We start from the raw sequence: 21449 nt of genomic DNA on the forward strand, positions 1-21449 counted from the left end.
CATGGCCTTTCTCTGGACACCTTCCAGCACCTCCAGATCCTTCTTGTAATAGAGGCTCCAGAACTGGACACAGTGCAACACATGGTCTCTCAGCAGAGAGTAGAGGGGCAGAATTCCCTCCCTGTCCCTGCTGGCTCTGCTTCTCCTGATGCAGCCCAGGATGGGATTGGCTTTCTGGGCTGCAAGTGCTCACTGCTGGCTCCTGTTGAGCTTCTCATCCACCAACACCCCTAAGTCCCCAAGACAAGCAGCCACATGGGAGGGGACAGTGACCAGCCAGGACAGCTACACACCAGTGACCAAATTCCTGCTTAGGATCTGTGACTCCACACTGCCACATGGCTGCACCAAACTGTGGTTCAGCTCACTGCCAGGCAGGAGCATTGTGCTCTGGGGAAAGGTGGCAAAGGGAAATATTACAGCTGGTGTGCTGCTCCTAGCTTCATTGGCAGCACTGATTTTGAGCATCTTCATGTCTTCAGTGAAGAGGACAACCCAGGGAAAAGCCAACACAGTGATGGCAAAGCAGTGAAGCAAAACACTCTTCACACAATCAGAGAATTGTCAGGGTCAGAAGGGACCTCAAGGATCAGCCAGTTCCAACCCTAGGGAGGGTTGGATGGAAGGACCTTAAAAGATCACCCAGTCCAACCTCCTGCAGTCAGCAGGGACAGCTGCAACTAGAGCAGGTTGCTCAGAGACCCAAACAACCTCACCTGGCATGGTGCCAGGGAGGGGAATCTCCCATCTCTTTGGGTGACCTGGGACAATACCTCACCACACTGTCAAACATTTCTTCCTTCTCTCTGACCTAAATCTGCCTCTTTTGGTGCCAAACCATCACTCCTTGTCCTGTCACAACAGGCCCTGCTCAAAACTCTGTCCCCAGCTTTCTGCACTCCAAGGCCACCAGAACATCTCCCTGGAGCCTTCACTTCTCCAGGCTGTACAACCCCAACTCTCTCAGCCTGGCCTCACAGCAGAGGGCTTCCAGCCCTCCCAGCAGTGCTGTGGCCTCCTCTGGCCCTGCTCCAACAGCTCCATGTCTATGCTGAGCACTCCAGAGCTGCCCCAGCACTGCAGGTGGGGTCACAGCAGAGCACAGCAGAGGGGCAGAATCCCCTCCCTGCCCCTGCTGCCCACACTGCTGGGGATCAGCCCAGGACAGGGCTGGATCTGGGCTGTGAGCTCACAGTGCCAGCTCATCTCCAGGTTTTCATCACTCAGCACCCCAGGTCCTTCTCCACAGGGCTGCCCTCCAGCCCTTCACCCCCCAACTTGCATTGAAACATGGAAACTGCCCTGACCCAGGAGTTGGACCTGGCACTTTGGCTTGGTTTTGTTCTTCTACAAAGTTCAACAAGGCCAAATGCAGGAGCAGGTGGTCCTGTGCCACCCCCAGGCAGACAGAGCCTCAGCTCCTTCATCTGCACCAGCACCACAGACACTACCTGGAGCATCACTGCAGGCAGACACAGCCTCAGCTCCTTCATCTGCACCAGCACCACAGACACTACCTGGAGCATCACTGCAGGCAGACACAAGGCATCACCTCTTTGGCAGGTAGCTCAGGCCAGGAGGCAGAGGGTTAACCCTCTGCCATGGGTGCTGCTAATGATTCCATGCACTGTAATATCAAAGCTGCAGCTATTTATTTGCCATTGAGCAGGTGCTGCTGCTCCCACAAAGCAAATTTGCTTTCTCCTCCTGATGAAACAAGCAAAACAAAGGTTGCTCACATCCCAGTCCAGAGATGGGTTGTTCTTTCCCTGTGCACTAGCTGAAAGACAAACACCAAGCAGGAACCAGAATTATGCAAGGAACCACATCATCTAGGAGCATCTTTGATTTGGCTGCTGTTGTCACAGACATGGATTGCACCAACAGCCTTCCCTCCCTCCCCTCCCAACCCCCACCCCTCTTTTGTTCTTCCTGGTTTATCCTTTGTGCCTTTGTCATTTTGTTCCTCCATCTCTTCCCTCAGCCTCTCCACAATGAATCTTCATTTTCCCTCTGACACCCTTGGATCTAAATTTCCTTATTTCCTGCCTTTTTTTATTTATATCTGTTGCCTGGTGATTTGATCATGCAGTGGAATACAGGATTAGCAATCTCCCTGTCCTTGGGTACTGCTCAAGGACACCTGTTCGGCACAGCAGAGTTTTCTCCCCCGGGTTAACCCCTTCCAGCGTGGCCATGGCTCTGCCACAGGGGCAAAACCTCTCAGCATCCCCAGTGCTGCCTTGGCAGGATGTTGGCATCTTCATGTATGGGGCTTGGCCTCTTCTCCCTAGGAGCAGGTGATAGGATCATAGAATAGAATCACAGAATCATAGGATCAGTCAGGGTGGAAAAGATCTCAGAGATCATCAAGTCCAACCTGTCACCCAGCACCTCCTGACAACTAAACCATGGCTCCAAGTGCCACATTCAATCCCCTCTTGAACACCTCCAGGGATGAGGACTCCACCACCTCCCTGGGCAGCACATTCCAATGGCCAGTCTCTTCTTCTGGGAAGAACTTGCTCCTCACCTCCAGCCCAAACCTCCCCTGGCACAGCTTGAGGCTGTGTCCTCTTGTTCTGGTGCTGCTTGCCTGGGAGAAGAGACCAACCCCCACCTGGCTACAACCTCCCTTCAGGGAGTTGCAGAGAGCAAGAAGGTCTCCCCTGAGCCTCCTCTTCTCCAGGCTAAGCAACCTCAGCCTCTCCTCACAGGGCTGTGCTTGAGGCCTCTCCCCAGCCTCATTGCCCTTCTCTGGACACATTTGTAGTATCATAGTATCAGTCAGGGTTGGAAGGGACCACAAGGATCATCTAGTGTCTCAATGTCCTTCTTAAATTGAGGAGCCCAGAACTGGACACAGGACTCAAGGTGTGGCCTGAGCAGTGCTGAGCACAGGGCACAATGACTTCCCTGCTCCTGTTGGCCACACTCTTCCTGATGCAGGCCAAGATGCTATTGGCCCTCTTGGCCAACTGGGCACACTGCAGGCTCATGTTCAGCCGCTGTCAACCAGTACCCCCAGGTCCCTTTCTGCCTGGCTGCCCTCAGCCACTGTGACCCCAGCCTGTAACACTGCCTGGGGTTGTTGTGGGCAATGTGTAGAACCTGGCACTTGGATGTGTTCAATCTCATGCCCCTGGACTCTGCCCACCTGTCCAGCCTGGCAAGGTCCCTCTGCAGAGCTCTCCTACCCTCCAGCAGATCAACTCCTGCCCCCAGCTTGGTGTCATCTGCAAACTTACTGCTGATGGACTCAATGCTCTCATCCAGATCATCAATGAAGATGTTAAAGAGCACAGGGCCCAGAACTGATCCCTGGGGCACACCACTGGTGCCTGGCTGCCAGCTGGCTGTGGCACCATTCACCACCACTCTCTGGGCTCAGCCTCCAGCCAGTTCCTAACCCAGCTCAGAGTGCTGCTGTCCAAGACAGGGGCTGACAGCTGATGTGCTGAGAGGAAATGGCCTGAAATTGTGCTAAGGGAGGTTTAGATGAATCATAGAATCATAGAATGGGAGGGGTTGGAAGGGACATCTAGAGGTCATCCATTCCAACACCCCTGCCCAAGCAGGGGTACCTAGGGCAGGTCATACAGGAACACATCCAGGTGGGCCTTGAAAGTCTCCAGAGAAGGAGACTCCACAACCTTTCTGGGGAGCCTGTTTCAGGCCTCCAGCACCCTCACAGCAAAGGAGCTTCTCCTCTTCCTCAGATGGAGCCTCCTGACTTCCAGTTTGTGTCCATCACACCTTTTCCTGCTGCTGGGCACCACTGGAAGGAGCCTGGCCCCATCTTCTTCCCCCCACCCTTTAGACACTGCTCATCAGTGATGGTGATGATGATGGAGTACAGGGGACAGTGTCAAGCTGCCAGCTGCAGATGTCTCTGCAGCCTGCTTCTTTTCATTTAGGAAATCCAAGAACAAATTCAAAGCATTGGGTCAGTGTTTCCCTAGACCCTGGAAACTCACAGCAGAGGCTTCAAGAAGCTCCTGAGCAATCACTGAGTAAAGCTCAGGCTGAACCAGGGCTTCCCATCCTAACTGAAAAGAAGCAAAGCTGGATAGAATCAGCATTTCCAGCTGAGTTCATGGATCTGGAGACTCACTGGGGACACAAAGGTGCTGGAGCTCTTGCTTGTGATAGCCCTGCTTCAGCAGGACCAGCTCAGTAATGCTGAGGGACTCCGTGGCCAAATGCAGATCTGCTTCTCCCACACAAATGCACAGCCTGGAGCAGAATAGAGTGTTCACACTCCAGGGATGAGTGACCCAGCAGAAAACAACAGTTCCCCCATCTCATCAGGCCCCTCTGCTCATTGATACCTCACCTGCTGACAGGACACTGCCTAGGTCTGCAGTGGGCCAGAGGCATCTCAGGCCAGCCTTAGAGCAGAGCCATCACAGAGGAGAGATCCCATGGGACACACATGCAGCAGGTGCTGCCTGGCAGCATGGCCACCAAACTGCCCACTTCCAGCATTCTACAGACCTGGCAGCTGCTGTCATTTTCCTGCTACTGCCCTAAAGCCCTGCCAGTGGGGGGCTAGGAGGATCCAACCAGTTGCCTTGGCCTGGAAGGGGGTTTCAGCATCTTCTCAGTGTCAAGACCTGTGCTGGAGAAGAATGAAAGGCACTGATCCCAAACAATGTTTCAAGAGAGGTCTGGTGGAGATCAGGATAATGAGAGGGCAGATGTGAAACATCAGAACTGTTCTTAAGAGCAGCTCCAAGAGTGTGACTTCTCTTCTTGCAGAGCAAGATCAGAAGTGTGGAAGGTGAATGCTGTGTGCTTTTTGTTGGAGGTTAGTGGTAGGATTTGTCAACCTCCTCCTCTGCTTCATTTGGAGTCCTCTGTGGGCTGTCCTGGGAGCACACTTGTGCCCTCACATGGGGTGACAGATGACTTACACTCAGGTGGCATCAAGAAGTGAAGGCAGAGGATAGTTGGGGCTGCTCAGTCTGGAGAGGAGAAGGCTCCCAGGAGACCTTCTGGTGGCCTTCCAGGATCTGAAGGGGGCTCCAAGAAAACTGGGGAGGGACTTTTGGGGCTGTCAGGGAGTGACAGGACTGGGGGGATGGAGCAAAACTAGAAATAGGGGGAATCAGCTTGGATGTGAGGAAGAAGTTGTTTCCCATGAGGGTGGTGAGAGCCTGGCACAGGTTGCCCAGGGAGGTGGTGGAAGCCTCCTGCCTGGAGGTGTTTGCAGCCAGGCTGGATGTGGCTGTGAGCAACCTGCTGTGGTGTGAGGTGTCCTTGCCCATGGCAGGGGGGTTGGAACTGGCTGAGCCTTGAGATCTCTTCCAACCCTGACAATCGTATGATTCTATGCTAGCAGGAACCCTTGAGGATGCTTTAATCAATGGTAATTGCTCTTTAATGAATAGTTTCTCTATCCATTCTCCAAAGCACTGCCTCACATCACTGGGTCTCCCCCAGGGTAAAGGAGCAGTTCTCCTGAGCCCATGCAAAGAGTTCCCATTGCCAGGGCCTTTTGTGTAGGTGTCCACAAGGATGTCAGATGCTCAGCAGCTCCTGTGCCATAGCTGGGAGAATCTGGGGGAATTGGAGCAACACAAAACCAGCAACCTCATGATGGACATCACTGACAGCTGTCTTCCATGCCCAAGCTGCTTGACCTCAGGACTTAGCAACCCAGAACCTATTAGATACTAGTCTGAAGGAGGTGTGCTGAGATTTGCACCCCATAGCTTGAGTAAGTTGGTTTTAATGGAGGGAGGGACAGAATAAGTTCCCCATGAAGGAAGCAGGAGGAAGACAAAGAAGGGTGCAAGGAGATGAGGAAGAGTGAGATGAAGAAGGGTGAGATGGATGTGTTTGCATTTCCAATGGCTGTATGGAGACCACCTGCAAAGAGAAGAGCTGTGTGACAGAGCCTGCTGTGCAGGGAGGGACTGCTTTGGAGTCATCTTAGGAGTAAGCCACAAGTTAGGATGCCCCAAGAGATATCTTGCAAGGAAGTGTACAATAGCTACAAGAACAACCCTCCAGATCTACAAGGAGAATAAAATCCAGGCTCATACATTTAGGGGCAAAACAAATCCCAGCCATGGAATCACAGAAAAGAGGGCAAGGAGAGACTTAAGAGGTCAACCAGCCCATGCTGCTGCCTGAAGTTAGGATCATCTCTGCTTAAGCCATTCCTGATGGATCTGTGCCTAATCTGCTCTTAAACCCTCGGTGGTGGAGATTACACCATCTCCCCAGGCAATCTCTTCCCCTGCTTAATTATCCTGACTGTTAGGAAGGCTTTCCCCTTGCTTAGCCACCATGGCCCTTGCTGCAGCTTAAGCCTATTGCCCCTTTCCCTGTCCTGAGCAGATGCAGAAGTTTCCTCAGTGCCTCCTCTGCTGCATCACATGTGGAGGCTCTGGCTCCTCTGGGTCTTCTCTCCCACCTAAGTAAACCACATCCTTCAGCTCCCCTCTGGAGATCTTTGCTGCAGTTTCCATCTCTTCTCTGCTGATGGAATCATAGAACTGCCTGGTTGGAAAAGCTCTTCAGATCATTGAGTCCAACCATAGACTAACATCTCCCTGTACACAACTCTGAGCCCATGTCCCTAAGCTCACCTTTTAAAGACCTCCAGAGATGCTGACTCCACCACTTCCCTGGACAGCCTGTTTCAGTGCCTGATGACCCTTTTGGTGAAGAAGTTTTCCCTAATATTCAAGCCATACCTCCCCTGGTACAACTTGAGGCTATTTCCTCTTGTCCTGTCACTTGGTTACCCTGGTGAAGAGGAGGCTCAGAGGAGACCTTATTGCTCTCTACAACTTCCTGAAAGGAGGTTATAGCCAGGTAGGGGTTGGTCTCTTCTCCCAGGCAACAAACACCAGAACAAGAGGACACAGTCCCAAGCTGTGCCAGGGGAGGTTTAGGCTGGAGGTGAGGAGAAAGTTCTTCACAGAGAGAGTTGTTAGCCATTGGAATGTGCTGCCCAGGGAGGTGGTGGAGTCCCCATCCCTGGAGGTGTTCAAGAGGGGATTGGACGTGGCACTTGGAGCCATGGTTTTGTTGTCATGAGGTGGTAGGTATTAGGTAATACGTTGGACTTGATGATCTTTGAGGTCTTTTCCAACCTGGTTGATTCTATGATTCTATGATTCTGTGATTATGAGACTCTTGGATGTGTCCAGAGAAGGGCAATGAGGCTGGGGAGAGACCTCAAGCACAGCCCTGTGAGGAGAGGCTGAGGGAGCTGGGGTTGCTTAGCCTGGAGAAGAGGAGGCTCAGGGGAGACCTTCTTGCTCTCTCCAACTCCCTGAAGAGAGGTTGGAGCCAGAAGGGGTTGGTCTCTTCTCCCAGGCAACCAACACCAGAACAAGAGGACACAGTCTCAAGCTGCACCAGGGGAGGTTTGGGCTCAAGGTGAGGAGAAAGTTCTTCACAGAGAGAGTTGTTAGCCATTGGGATGTGCTGCCCAGGGAGGTGGTGGAGTCCCCATCCCTGGAGGTGTTCAAGAGGGGATTGGATGTGGCACTTGGTGCCATGGTTTAGCAGTCATAAGGTCTTGGGTGACAAGTTGGACTTGATGATCTTTGAGGTCTCTTCCAAACTTATTGATTCTATGATTATTACCTGGGAGAAGAGGCTGGCCCCACCTGGCTCCCACCTCCTTGCAGGGGATTGTAGAGAGCGATGAGATCTCCTCTCAGCCTCCAGGCTGAACAACCCCAGCTCCCTCAGGCGCTCCTCATAGGACTTATGTTCAAGACCCCTCACCAGCCTTGCTGCCCTTCTCTGGACACACTCTTGCCCCCTCAATGTCCTTCTTGTAGAGAAGGGCCCAAAACTGAGCCCCACACTCCAGGTGCAGCCTCCCCAGTGCCAGCTGCAGGGCTAAGCTCACCTCCCCGCTCCTGCTGGCCGCACCAAAGTTCTCCATCTAGGACTGCAGCAGAGAGCTTCTCAGCTGGGATCAGTGAACTTCCTTGATTTCGGGGAGAGGGGTAGAGTCTGGGTTCTTTCCATCCCTCCCCACGCATGGGAAGCAGCATTTGTGGTGGAGCAGGTGGGGTGGGATGCAGAGGTGACAGAGAGCAGCTCCGGCTGTCACTCAGAGCCTGCTCGACACCGCGGCACTCGTGGGCGTCAGCAGGCTTTGGACTAATTGTCTGCTCTAATTAACTGGTTATCAAACAAGAACATTTCATTACAGTGCAATTACTAGCAGCTTTGCTGAGACACAGAGGTGTCAGGATTACAATCCCAACATATGCTTCTCCCAGCTCAGATTGATTTTTTTTGTTGTTGCCGCTGCTGTTGTTTTCATAACCACTAAACGTTTTTGCTTCCCCCCCCACCCACTCACTTAATGACTAATGAAATCCTCCTGCTAAGGAAGAAGGGGAAAAAATAAATCAGTGGGCATGGCAGGTTAGGAAGAAGAAAAAAAAAAAAGCAGGCAGAATGTTTGGAGGATCCTTAAATCTGATAAATTGCTTGGAAATTAAAATCCCTGGGAGAAAATGGGATTTAATTAGCAACTAACGTGGGTTTGGCAATGCTGGAGTTACAGCCTTAAAGGTGATAAATACTGCACCAGAGCTGCCTTTCCACACAGGGCTCCTCAGGAGCTGTCTTCAGATCCACTTTGCCAATGTCAGTGTGGTGTTTCCCAGCCTCAGGCTGAATTTTCACTCCTTGCTGTCCTCCGTGGAGCCCTATGTGGGTGCAGAGAGCTCAGGCTACAGTTCCGCTCCTTGCTGTCCTCCATGGAGCCCTATGTGGGTGCAGAGAGCTCAGGCTACAGTTCCGCTCCTTGCTGTCCTCCATGGAGCCCTATGTGGGTGCAGAGAGCTCAGGCTACAGTTCCGCTCCTTGCTGTGCTCCATGGAGCCCTATGTGGGTGCAGAGAGATCCCCAGAGGGAGGGTGGGAATGGAGATGTCCAAGCAAGGGATCCTTAAGGATGTTTTCTTACAGTGAAGGTGGTGAGACACTGGAACAGGTTGCCCAGAGAAATTGTGGATGCTCCATCCTTGGAAGAGTTCAAGGCCAGCTTGGATAAGGCCTTGGGCAACTTGGGCTGGTGGAAGGTGTTTTTGTTCATGGCAGAGGGATTGCACTGGATGGTCTTTGAAGGTTCCTTCCAGCACAAACCATTCTAGGGATGGTCTTTGAAGCTTCCTTCCAGCACAAACCATTCTAGGGATGGTCTTTGAAGGATCCTTCCAGCCCAAACCATTCTAGGGATGGTCTTTGAAGGATCCTTCCAAACCAAACCATTCTATGGATGGTCTTTGAAGGATCCTTCCAACCCAAACCATTCTATGGATGGTCTTTGAAGGATCCTTCCAGCCCAAACCATTCTAGGGATGGTCTTTGAAGGATCCTTCCAAACCAAACCATTCTATGGATGGTCTTTGAAGGATCCTTCCAACCCAAACCATTCTAGGGATGGTCTTTGAAGGATCCTTCCAAACCAAACCATTCTATGGATGGTCTTTGAAGGATCCTTCCAACCCAAACCATTCTATGGATGGTCTTTGAAGGATCCTTCCAGCCCAAACCATTCTAGGAATGGTCTTTGAAGGATCCTTCCAACCCAAACCATTCTAGGGATGGTCTTTGAAGCTTCCTTCCAGCCCAAACCATTCTATGGATGGTCTTTGAAGGATCCTTCCAACCCAAACCATTCTAGGGATGGTCTTTGAAGGATCCTTCCAGCCCAAACCATTCTAGGGATGGTCTTTGAAGGATCCTTCCAACCCAAACCATTCTAGGGATGGTCTTTGAAGGATCCTTCCAGCCCAAACCATTCCAGGAATGGTCTTTGAAGGATCCTTCCAACCCAAACCATTCTAGGGATGGTCTTTGAAGGATCCTTCCAGCCCAAACCATTCCAGGAATGGTCTTTGAAGGATCCTTCCAGCCCAAACCACTCTAGGGATGGTCTTTGAAGCTTCCTTCCAGCCCAAACCATTCTATGGATGGTCTTTGAAGGATCCTTCCAACCCAAACCATTCTAGGGATGGTCTTTGAAGGATCCTTCCAGCCCAAACCATTCTAGGGATGGTCTTTGAAGGATCCTTCCAACCCAAACCATTCTAGGGATGGTCTTTGAAGGATCCTTCCAGCCCAAACCATTCCAGGAATGGTCTTTGAAGGATCCTTCCAACCCAAACCATTCTAGGGATGGTCTTTGAAGGATCCTTCCAGCCCAAACCATTCCAGGAATGGTCTTTGAAGGATCCTTCCAGCCCAAACCACTCTAGGGATGGTCTTTGAAGCTTCCTTCCAGCCCAAACCATTCTATGGATGGTCTTTGAAGGATCCTTCCAACCCAAACCATTCTAGGGATGGTCTTTGAAGGATCCTTCCAGCCCAAACCATTCCAGGAATGGTCTTTGAAGGATCCTTCCAACCCAAACCATTCTAGGGATGGTCTTTGAAGGATCCTTCCAGCCCAAACCATTCTATGGATGGTCTTTGAAGGATTCTTCCAGACCAAACCATTCTAGGGATGGTCTTAGAAGCTTTCTTCCAGCCCAAACCATTGCACTGGATGGTCTTTGAAGGATCCTTCCAACTCAAACCATTCTAGGGATGGTCTTTGAAGCTTCCTTCCAACCCAAACCATTCTAGGGATGGTCTTTGAAGCTTCCTTCCAAACCAAACCATTCTATGGATGGTCTTTGAAGGATCCTTCCAAACCAAACCATTCTAGGGATGGTCTTTGAAGGATCCTTCCAACCCAAACCATTCTAGGGATGGTCTTTGAAGGATCCTTCCAGCCCAAACCATTCTAGGGATGGTCTTTGAAGGATTCTTCCAACCCAAACCATTCTAGGGATGGTCTTTGAAGGATCCTTCCAAACCAAACCATTCTAGGGATGGTCTTTGAAGCTTCCTTCCAAACCAAACCATTCTAGGGATGGTCTTTGAAGGATCCTTCCAGCCCAAACCATTCTAGGGATGGTCTTTGAAGGATCCTTCCAACCCAAACCATTCTAGGGATGGTCTTTGAAGGATCCTTCCAAACCAAACCATTCTAGGGATGGTCTTTGAAGGATCCTTCCAACCCAAACCATTCTAGGGATGGTCTTTGAAGGATCCTTCCAGCCCAAACCATTCTAGGGATGGTCTTTGAAGCTTCCTTCCAGCCCAAACCATTCTAGGGATGGTCTTTGAAGGATCCTTCCAACCCAAACCATTCTATGGATGGTCTTTGAAGGATCCTTCCAACCCAAACCATTCTATGAAAATAAGGTTTCCAAAGCATTTAGACAGAATTTAGGAGAATTCCTACAGATTTTAAACTGAAAGTCAAAGAGCTGAGTAGTTTAACTGCTGGCAGGTTGTTTTCCCATCAGAGGGCAGTGTTAGGAAGGTGTCTGAGGTGGGAATTAGCCAGGGAAAGGAGCTGAAGACCCCCACCAGGCTGCTGTGTCTTGATTGTTGCAAGCTGCTGCTGTTGTTAAAGCACAATGAAATGCATGCAAATCTCTTCTAACTGAAATCAGCTTTTGGTGTGCTGCTGGAGGGGAGCTTGCAGTTTGCAGCAGAGGAGCTTGCTGATGGGGATTGTCCTCAGGAGGTTCTGCCTCTTTTGTTTGGCTGAATTTTCCATTCTGTTTGAAAATATGTTCTAAACTATGGAGGCATTCAAGATGAGACTCAGTGTGGCCCTGGGGGAAGCCTGATCCAGTTGGAGCTGTCCCTGCTGACTGCATGGGGGTTGGACAAGATGATCTTTGAGCATCCCTTCCAACCAATGCAATCTGTGATTCTGTAAATAATCTTCTGGCTTGCACAGTTTAACCCTGGGGGCACTCACACTGCTTGAGACAGGCTGCAGGACATCCTTAGGTTAGATATGGGGAGGAGCAGCTGGGCAAAATGCTGGGCAAGAAGTGGAGCAGCACTGTGAGGCCATGGTGACGGCTCTCTTGTTACAGGGATGAGATGGAGGAATCATAGAACTGGGAAATGGTTTAGCTTGGGAAGGACCTCCAAAGGTCAGCCATGGAATCAATAAGGTTGAAAAAGACCTCAGAGATCATCAAGCCCAACCTATGACCTTATACCTAACACCTCCTGATGACTAAACCAGGGCTCCAAGTGCCACATCCAATGCCCTCTTGAACACCTCCAGGAATGGTGACTCCACCACCTCCCTGGGCAGCACATTCCAATGGCTAACAACTCTCTCAGGGAAGAAGTTTCTCCTTACCTCCAGCCTAAACCTCCCCTGGCACAGCTTGAGACTGTGTCCTCTTGTTCTGATGCTGGTTACCTGGGAGAAGAGACCAACCCCCACCTGGCTCCAACCTCCCTTCAGGGAGATGCAGAGAGCAAGAAGGTCTCCCCTGAGCCTCCTCTTCTCCAGGCTAAGCAACCCCAGCTCCCTCAGCCTCTCCTCACAGGGCTGTGCTCCAGACCCCTCCCCAGCTTTGTTGCCCTCCTCTGGACACCTTCAAGTCTCTCAATGTCCTTAGATTGAGGAGCCCAGTTGGATCCAGTCCAATCCCCCTGCAGTCAGCAGGGACATCTGCAACTAGAGCAGGTTGCTCAGAGCCCCAGACAGCCTCACCTGGAATGGTTTCAGGGATGGGGCATCTACCACCTTTCTGTGCAACTTGGGCCAGGGTCTTACCACCCTCAGTGGAAAAAATTTCTTCTCTCTAGTCCAAATCTCCCTCTTCTAGTTTCAAACCATCACCCTAGGTCCTGTCACAGCAGGCCTTGCTTTAAAGCTAATCATTCCCTCTTACAAAGCTTTATTCTTTCTCCTCAGATTTGCAACCTCTCCTGATCCTTACTGCTCCCCCTGCAAGCCCCAACTCCCCAACTCATAAGATTAGACCAAAAAAATCTCAGCTTTTCCATGCCAGGAAAGCACTTCCCAGCTGTCAAGACTGCAGATAAGAGCTGGAGTTCTGAGCTCTGAAGGCCCTGCAACAGGAAAGCCAGGAAAACAAAGGAGTAGTTTAGGCTTCCTGTGTGTCTCACCATTCGTTCAGCTGCTCTTCTCATCTGGGAATTTTGGCTCTTCCACAACTGCACCCAGCCCCAGTTCCTGCTGGGAGGTGGTTTCAGTGAGGTCACTCTCTAAAACCAGGTTGTGTCTCTCACAGCAGATGTACCTAACTACCTGGGCACATTGACCACTGTGACCTGCAGTGCCTCCAAACATCCCAGTGTGGTCTGACTCAAGGGCTTCTACGTTATTGGATCGTATTGGATCATATTTGCCCCTCAGTTTAAGAAGGACATTGAGAGACTTGAAGGTGTCCAGAGAAGGGCAACGAGGCTGGGGAGAGACCTCAAACACAGCCCTGTGAGGAGAGGCTGAGGGAGCTGGGGTTGCTTAGCCTGGAGAAGAGGAGGCTCAGGGGAGACCTTCTTGCTCTCTGCAACTCCCTGCAGGGAGGTTGTAGCCAGGTGGGGGTTGGTCTCTTCTCCCAAGCAACCAGCACCAGAACAAGAGGACACAGTCTCAAGCTGTGGCAGGGGAGGTTTAGGCTGGAGGTGAGGAGAAAGTTCTTCACCGAGCGAGTCATTCATCATTGGAATGTGCTGCCCAGGGAGGTGGTGGAGTCCCCATCCCTGGAGGTGTTCAAGAGGGGATTGGATGTGGCACTTGGAGCCATGGTTTACTAGTCATGAGATACTGGGTGATAGGTTGGGCTTGATGATCTCTGAGGTCTTTTCCAACCTTATTGATTCTATGATATCATGACCAAGGATGCAAATGTCACTTCCTATCAGGAAATGTTGCTTTTAGCTTAGGTTGAATAGAGATCCCCCTGGCTCAAAAAGGAGTTGGAAAGAAGAATAAGCCACAGCAGAGTCCTTCCCCTCTAGCCATTCAGTCCAACCCTCACCCATCGTCCACGCTTCCTTCCCTCCTCTCTACACCATAGAAGGATCTGAACGTTGGGGATGGCCTGGAGAAGAGGAGGCTCAGGGGAGACCTTCTTGCTCTCTGCAACTACCTGAAGGGTGGTTGTAGACAGGCAGAGGTTGGTCTCCCAGGCAACAAGCACCAGAACAAGAGGACACAGTCTCAAGCTGTGCCAGGGGAGGTTCAGGCTGGAGGTTAGGAAGAAATTCTACACAGAGAGAATGATTGCCCATTGGAATGTGCTGCCCAGGGAGGTGGTGGAGTCACCATCACTGGAGGTGTTTAGGAGGAGACTTGATGGGGTACTTGCTGCCATGGTTTAGTTGATTAGATGGTGTTGGATGATAGGTTGGACACGATGATCTCGAAGGTCTCTTCCAACCTGGTCTATTCTATTCTATTCTATTCTATTCTATTCTATTCTATTCTATTCTATTCTATTCTATTCTATTCTATTCTAAATCTACCTCCACAACCTCTGTGCTATAAATTCAGAATAGGATAGGATAGGATAGGATAGGATAGGATAGGATAGGATAGGATAGGATAGGATAGGATAGGATAGGATGGAATGGGATAGGATAGGATAGGATAGGATAGGATAGGATAGGATAGGATAGGATAGGATAGGATAGGATAGGATAGGATAGAATTAACCAGGTTGGAAAAGACCTTTGAGATCATCAAGTCCAACCTATCACCCACCACCATCAACTGAGCCATGGCACCGAGTGCCTTCCTTGGTGAATTCCAGCAGAAAGGAGTTTTTCACACACATGGGGTGCAGGAAGGGCCTTAGCAGAGTGGGGTCCTACTGAGTGGGCAGGGTATATCTGAGCCCCACAGCACCTTGTTCCACTTCATTAATCCTTCTCCATTACTTGGTCTTTTCAGGCATACAAGAGGAAAACAGAAGCTGCCAAGAAGGAGTACCTGAAAGCCCTGGCAGCGTACCGGGCCAGCCTCGTCTCCAAGGTACCAGCTGCTGGGCCTGGTGGTGCTGAGTTAGCTGCAGCTCTCAGGACTGTCTGGAGAGGAGCAGGTTGATCAGAAATGTGGTGTCATCCTGCTGGCAGAACTGTGCCACTGACAGCCACCTGCCCCAGTGTCAGCCACCTGCCCCAGGGGCTAGAAGAAATGCTCTGCTCCACAATTAGAGAGAGAGCTCCCCTTTGGGTTGTCTTCATCAGCATGTGTCACAGCAGGGGAGGGATGGCCTTGCTTGGAGACAAAGAGCTCCCTGCTGCTTGTCTCCACCACCAGTGGCTGTTCCTTGCACTGGCTTCTCAGGGTGTGAGTGCAGCAGCGAAGGAGTGATGAAAGGGGCAAGAAGATGAGGTGACACCAATGACCTGAGAGGAAAGCAGAGTTTTCACAGCCCCACTTGTTCTCTTTTGGAAGCAAAACTGATTTGGTCACCCATGTCTGAGTCCCTAAGGAGTGAGCTGAATGTGTGCAGTTTGCCCCCACACCATTTAATGCTCCCCTGGTGCTTCAGGCTCTGCCAAAGGCAGGGCTGAGCTACTGGACTCAAATTTCCCAGATGGGGCTGCTGCACCTGGCCTATGGTGACCCAGCAAGCCAGAGGGCTGGAAACGCAGGTGGTGGCTGGTGGGAGAGGGGCAGGAGCCAGGGGCAGCTCGGCTGGATGGCCACATAACCATGTTCCCTCCCTTCTGTTTTCCCACAGAGCTCTGCCGACCAGGGGGAAACCAAAAGTGCCCAGAGCAATCCGCCTTCCAAGCTGATCCCCCCCAAGCAGCCCATGTACCCCATCCCACCGCAGGCTTCCTCACCCTACCCCGGCCTGGGCTCCTTCCTGTCCCCATCAGACCTGCAGAACTACCGCGGCCACCCCCACCCCGGCCTCTCCCGGCCCCTCACCTCCAAACCCCTGCTGCCCAGCATCAGTGCCTCCCCACCACCCTCCTTCCAGATCAGTCCCCCCCTCCACCAGCAGCTCTCCTTGCACCACCCGCAGAGCTCCCTCCTCAGCCAGCCCCTCAGCATGCAGCAGGTCCCCCAGCAGCCCCTCCTGTCCCCCCCCATGGCACTACAGGTACAGCCCCCCATGAACGCCTCGCCTCCCGGGCAGCAGGTAGGTGCTCAGGAGGGCAGAGGGTTTGCAGCATGAGCTGCATCCTTTCCCCTCTTCTCCTTGGCTCTGTGGGTTCCTGGATGCTCTGGGAGGTGTTGGTTGTCAGTGTTGTCCTCAGGGAAGGCTTCTCCTGGCTCCAGCAGCTTGCAGATCTCATAGTTTGGGGGTGATGGTTTCAGGAACGTTGAGCTGGGAGCACAAGCACCCTCAGAAAGAGGGCAGATTTGTGCAAGCAGAGTGCTAAAAGGTCCTTCAGGGAGGGAAGAAGCTGCAGGAAGTGGGGATGCTCCTGTTACAAGCTCCTTGGGAGCATGCTCCTCCAGCCTCATGGGGGAGGCTTTTGGTGGGGGTTGGATAGAATCACAGAAACCTTCAGGCTGGAAAAGATTCTCAGGATCACCAAGTCCAGCCCAGTACCCTACTCTGCAGGGTTCACCCCTAAACCATTGCCCCAAGCACCACATCCACAGTCAGTAAGAAATCCCTCTTGTGATATCACTGAGAGCAGGGCTGGGGAGGGGCAGGGAGGGCATGGGATAATAGCAGGGCTGCAGAGGGAGGGAAGTGGTGCCAGAAGGAGAGGAAGAAGGATGGAGGGAATGTCACAACCAAACCATAAAATCAATCCATTTCCCCCAAACTGCCTGGCTGGAGGAGAAAAATCCCTTCTGTGGCAGAGAGCTGAGGATGAGCAGTGTGTGCTTCTGCCAGGAGAAGAGCCACAAAGCACATCCTGCAGAGCAGTGCTGTAAGCAGGTAAAAACCTGCTGCAGCAGCCTGAGTCATGCCCACTCTGCCCAGCAGCCAAACCTCTGCTCTTTAAAGCTGCTAATAAGAGGAAAATGGTTCTGGAGGGGGGAAATTGCTGTAGCAAAGCCCATTTCCTCTACCTTCTAGAGACCTTGCCAGGATGGGAAAGAGGAGAGGAGTGGTTTCCAGAGTTCCTCCATCTGGGATATGAACTGGATGAACTCTTCCCAGTGGGGGCCATGTGCTCTGCATTCACAGCTGCTACCATTTACTTGTGGATACTTTTAACTGCAGCCTTCACCCAGCTGGCTGAATGATTTGTGCCTCACGTGTCTCCTGGCTGTGCATCACAACATTCATGCAGTACTTGAGCAACCAGCAAAGCTTCCTCCACCCCCTCACACACACCCCAACCCCCCAGCCCCCCGAAAAATAAGTGACCTTTCCAGGCTGTGACCTGTTGTGACTCTATTCTGTTTGAGAAACCAGAAACTGTTAGTTTAGGTACAGGTGGAAGAAAAGCAAAGGAGAGAGTAGGGGGATGGGAGCAACAGCTGGAATGGAATGGAATGGAATGGAATGGAATGGAATGGAATGGAACGGAACGGAATGGAATGGAATGGAACGGAATAGAATAGAATAGAATGGAATAGAATAGAATAGAATAGAATAGAATAGAATAGAATAGAATAGAATAGAATAGAATAGAATAGAATAGAATAGAATAGAATTAACCAGGTTGGAAGAGACCTTTGAGATCATCAAGTCCAACCTATCACCCAGCACCATCTAATCAACTAAACCATGGCACCAAGTGCCTCATCCAGCCTCTTCCTAAACACCTCCAGGGATGGTGACTCCACCACCTCCCTGGGCAGCACATCCCAATGGCCAATCTCTCATTCTGGGAAGAACTTTCTCCTCACCTCCAGCCTAAACCTCCCCTGGCACAGCTTGAGACTGTGTCCTCTTGTTCTGGTGCTGGGTGCCTGGGAGAAGAGACCAACCCCCATCTGGCTACAACCTCCCTTCAGGTAGTTAGGCAAGTTAGTATCTCTCCAGAGCAAAGAAGCAAGAAGAGAAGAGGGAATTGTTTTGGTACAGCCTGTTTAAGTTCCTTATCTCTCCAATGGAATTGCTTAGAATTATCTTTATTTTCCTTTTTACACCCAATAGTGATTTATTTAGTATTTTACTACTTTTCTGCTCAAGATCTGTGGAATAATAAGTAAATGAATTGAAAGGCATAGCCTAAAGCTACCACAGATGTAAAACAGATGTCGCTGCATGGCCACCTGCTTGGAACAGCTCACATTCAGCAAGGTCCCACCACAGCCATTCCAGGTCCTGGGCTTGGCTTGGCTGCTGTCCCTGTGCTGCATTTTTGGAGATGGAATGGAATGGAATGGAATGGAATGGGATGGGATGGAATGGACCAGGATGGAAAGACCTTTGAGATCATCAAGTCCAACCTGTCACCCAAGACCATCTAATCAACTAAACCATGGCACCAAGTGCCTCATCCAGGCTCTTCCTAAACACCTCCAGGGATGGGGACTCCACCACCTCCCTGGGCAGCACATTCCAATGGCCAATCTCTCTTTCTATAAAGAACTTCTTCCTAACATGCAGCCTAAACCTCCCCTGGCACAGCTTGAGACTGTGTCCTCTTGTTCTGGTGCTGGGTGCCTGGGAGAAGAGACCAACCCCCACCTGGCTACAACCTCCCTTCAGGGAGTTGGAGAGAGCAAGAAGGTCTCCCCAGAGCTTCCTCTTCTCCAGGCTAAGCAACCCCAGCTCCCTCAGCCTCTCCTCACAGGGCTGTGCTCCAGACCCCTCCCCAGCTTTGTTGCCCTTCTCTGGACACCTTCCAGCAGCTCAACCTCTTTCCTAAACTGAGGAGCTCAGAACTGGACACAGGACTCAAGGTGTGGCCTGAGCAGTGCTGAGCACAGGGGCACAATGACCTCCCTGCAATGCCTGTAAACATAGATATGCAATCTTGTTTTATCTGCTGCTTCTCCTGCTGGTCCTACTCCTTCTAACCCTTCCTCTGCTTTCCACCCTGCAGGACTTCTCCCACATTTCGTCTGAGTTTCCGAGCAGCGCTGGGCCCCGTTCACCTGGCACCTCAAACCCTCCAGGAAGCACTGAGTGGGACAACGACTACCCCAGCAGGGAGTGTGGCATTAACCACTGCAGGCCAGTAGCCAAAACCAGCACCTTGCTAATGCCCTTCCTGTGACAGTGTGCAACAGTCGAGAGTCTGCCCTAAAATGTGCAGCAAGCTGGGAGGGTAACTGTGGGCAGCGCAGAACGAGGTTTCTTCTGCTAGGCTCCCTGAGTGGTGGTATAGGAGCAGGTAGCTTAAAACTCACAGATTAATTATTCACTGGGCATGAAAAGGTTTCTTTTTGTTGTGTTTCCATCCCATTAACAATGGAAGAGTTGGAAATGTTTCCCTTCAGAGCAGGCCAGGGAAGCCCAGGCTCCCAAGCAGAGTCCCTGGGGGGGGTTGAATGTGGCCATGGCCATAACCAACCTCCTCCTGCTCCTAAAGCCATTACTCTTGTCACTATGGCCACAACCTCACAGAGTTGTCTCTAGCAGTGGGTCCCTTTGTTGGTCCTGGGGTTTCACAGTATCACAGAGTGGTGGGGATTAGAAGGGACCTCTGGAGACCATCCAGACTAACCTCCCTTGCTAAAGCAGGGTCACCCCCAACAGATTTCCCAGGTGGGTTTGGAATCTCTCCAGAGGAGACTGCACAACCTCTCTGGGCAGCCTGCTCCAGGACTCCAGCACCCTCACAGCAAAGAAATTTCTCCTGATGTTCACCACAATAGATCCCAGGACCCACAGGATGCCTGAGTTCCCTGCACCTTTCAGGAGGAGGCCACAGCCAGCTGCAAAGATCTTCCCCTTTATTCCTTACAAGCTCTGGCATGAATGCATCATCATCCTCATGCTCTGCTCTCCCTTCAGTGCTCCTCAAATTCCCCAAAACATAAAAACATCAGGATAGTCTCCAAGCTGGAGAACAGGGAGGATGGGGAAAGCTTTTTCCAGCCTCTGCCTAATCCACTGCCCTTGGCTCAGCAATAACCATTTGGAGCCTGCTCTTGTGCTCTGTCAAATGGGCATGTGGCTCACGGGGGAGAGCAGGTAGGGAAGGGGGTTTGGGAGCTTCTGAGCATTGTTTGATTTGCCTGAAGTACTGGAACATTGTGCTTTCAGTGGAGATAATAGCAAGCTCCCAGCCTTTTCAGAGCACAGCTCCTGTCTGTGCCAGCAGTGCACTTACAATGGCTGGGCTGGGCACAGACTGTACAGACATTCATTTCTTTCAGGGAAATAAATAACTTGCTGAGCCATTAGAATATGGCTGCTGTCTGCCTGCCTGAGGGGATTGGGCTAGGCTCTGTTAGCAGCCCCTGGTGTGGACCTTCCTCAAGTCTCTACAGACAACCCAAAAGAGACCTGGTGATGAAAGTCACCGTAGGCAAAATAATCATGCTGCTGGGAAGGTCATGGCACACAGATCCCAACTTAGAATCATAGGGTTGGAAAAGCCTTCTGAGATCATGGAGTCCAGCCATCAATCTGATACCACCATGGCCATCAAACCATGGCCCCAAGTGCCATGACCAAAGGTTTCTTGAACACCTCCAGGGATGGGAACTCCACCACCTTCCTGGGCAGCTTGTTCCAATCCCTGACCACTCTTGCAGCAAAGACATTTTTCCTACTCTCCAACCTAACCCTCCCCTGGCACAAGGCCAGGCCATTTCTTCTCATCCTATCACCTGACACTAGGGAAAAGAGCCCAACCCCCACCTCCTGCAACCTCCTTTCAGGGAGCTCTACAGAGCAATGAGGTCTCCCCTCAGCCTCCTCTTCTCCAGACTAAACAACCCCAGTTCCCTCAGCTACTCCTTGTAAGACTTACTCTCTAGACTCTCTCTTTGCCTGTCGTCTGCCCACCACTGTCACCAGGTGCTGGAAAGGCTCTACCTGTCAAGCAAACAGGACATGGAGCAGCTTTGCCACCTTGCTGCTCCTCCCCAGCCCTGTTCTCCAGACCCTTCCCCAGCTTTGTTACCCTTATCTGGACACAGAATCACAGAAGCACCAAGGTTGGAAGAGACCTCAAAGATCATCGAGTCCAACTTCTCACCACAGACCCCATGACTAAACCATGGTGCCAAGTGCCACATCCAGTCCCAATGTCTCTCCTGTAGTGTGCAGCCCAACTTCCAGCAGTGCTGAGCAGAGGCAGCTCCCATGGAAATTAGCCCCCCTAGAAACTACACCTCCCTAGTTAGGGGATCAGCTGGGCAAACACTTGATTCCCCCTGCAAACCCACTGCCCAGGCCCCATGCAGAAAGCTTAGGGCACTCTAGGAACAGGTGGAACACTCCTGGAGGAGTGAGGCTGGAGTTTGGTGTTGCTAAAACAAGCTGTGTGACATCTGGCTGGAGTGCTGTGCTGTGAGCAGAGGGCCCATGCAATTCATGATCAAAGCTCATGCATTTCATGCCTTTGTCACAGCAGAAATATCGAATTTCATGGCTTCAGCACAGCTTCCTGGGGGAAAAAAAAAGTCATTCTAAAGCCAGACAGATTGTGCAGAGACTTACAGATAGTTATTAGGGTAGATAACAGCAATGGACTCAGGTGGAGATGGATCAGTACTGCAGAGGGCTTAGTGCACTGAAAAAT

General features: G+C 51.4%; 1 protein-coding gene across 1 annotated transcript in view; it reads left to right on the plus strand.

Annotated features, from left to right (window-relative positions):
• The window catches only part of TOX2 (TOX high mobility group box family member 2), a 228724-nt gene that overhangs the window by 201753 nt on the left and 5522 nt on the right, over positions 1–21449 (plus strand). The window contains exons 6-8 of the mRNA XM_068150376.1: positions 14773–14853; positions 15569–15976; positions 18798–18928. Coding sequence (XP_068006477.1) covers positions 14773–14853; positions 15569–15976; positions 18798–18928 — 620 coding nt within the window. The remainder of the gene's footprint in view (positions 1–14772; positions 14854–15568; positions 15977–18797; positions 18929–21449) is intronic.

The sequence above is a fragment of the Melanerpes formicivorus genome, unplaced genomic scaffold, assembly GCF_026170545.1.
Source record: "Melanerpes formicivorus ecotype bairdi unplaced genomic scaffold, bMelFor1.0.p_v2 SCAF_19, whole genome shotgun sequence".
NCBI lineage: Eukaryota > Metazoa > Chordata > Aves > Piciformes > Picidae > Melanerpes > Melanerpes formicivorus.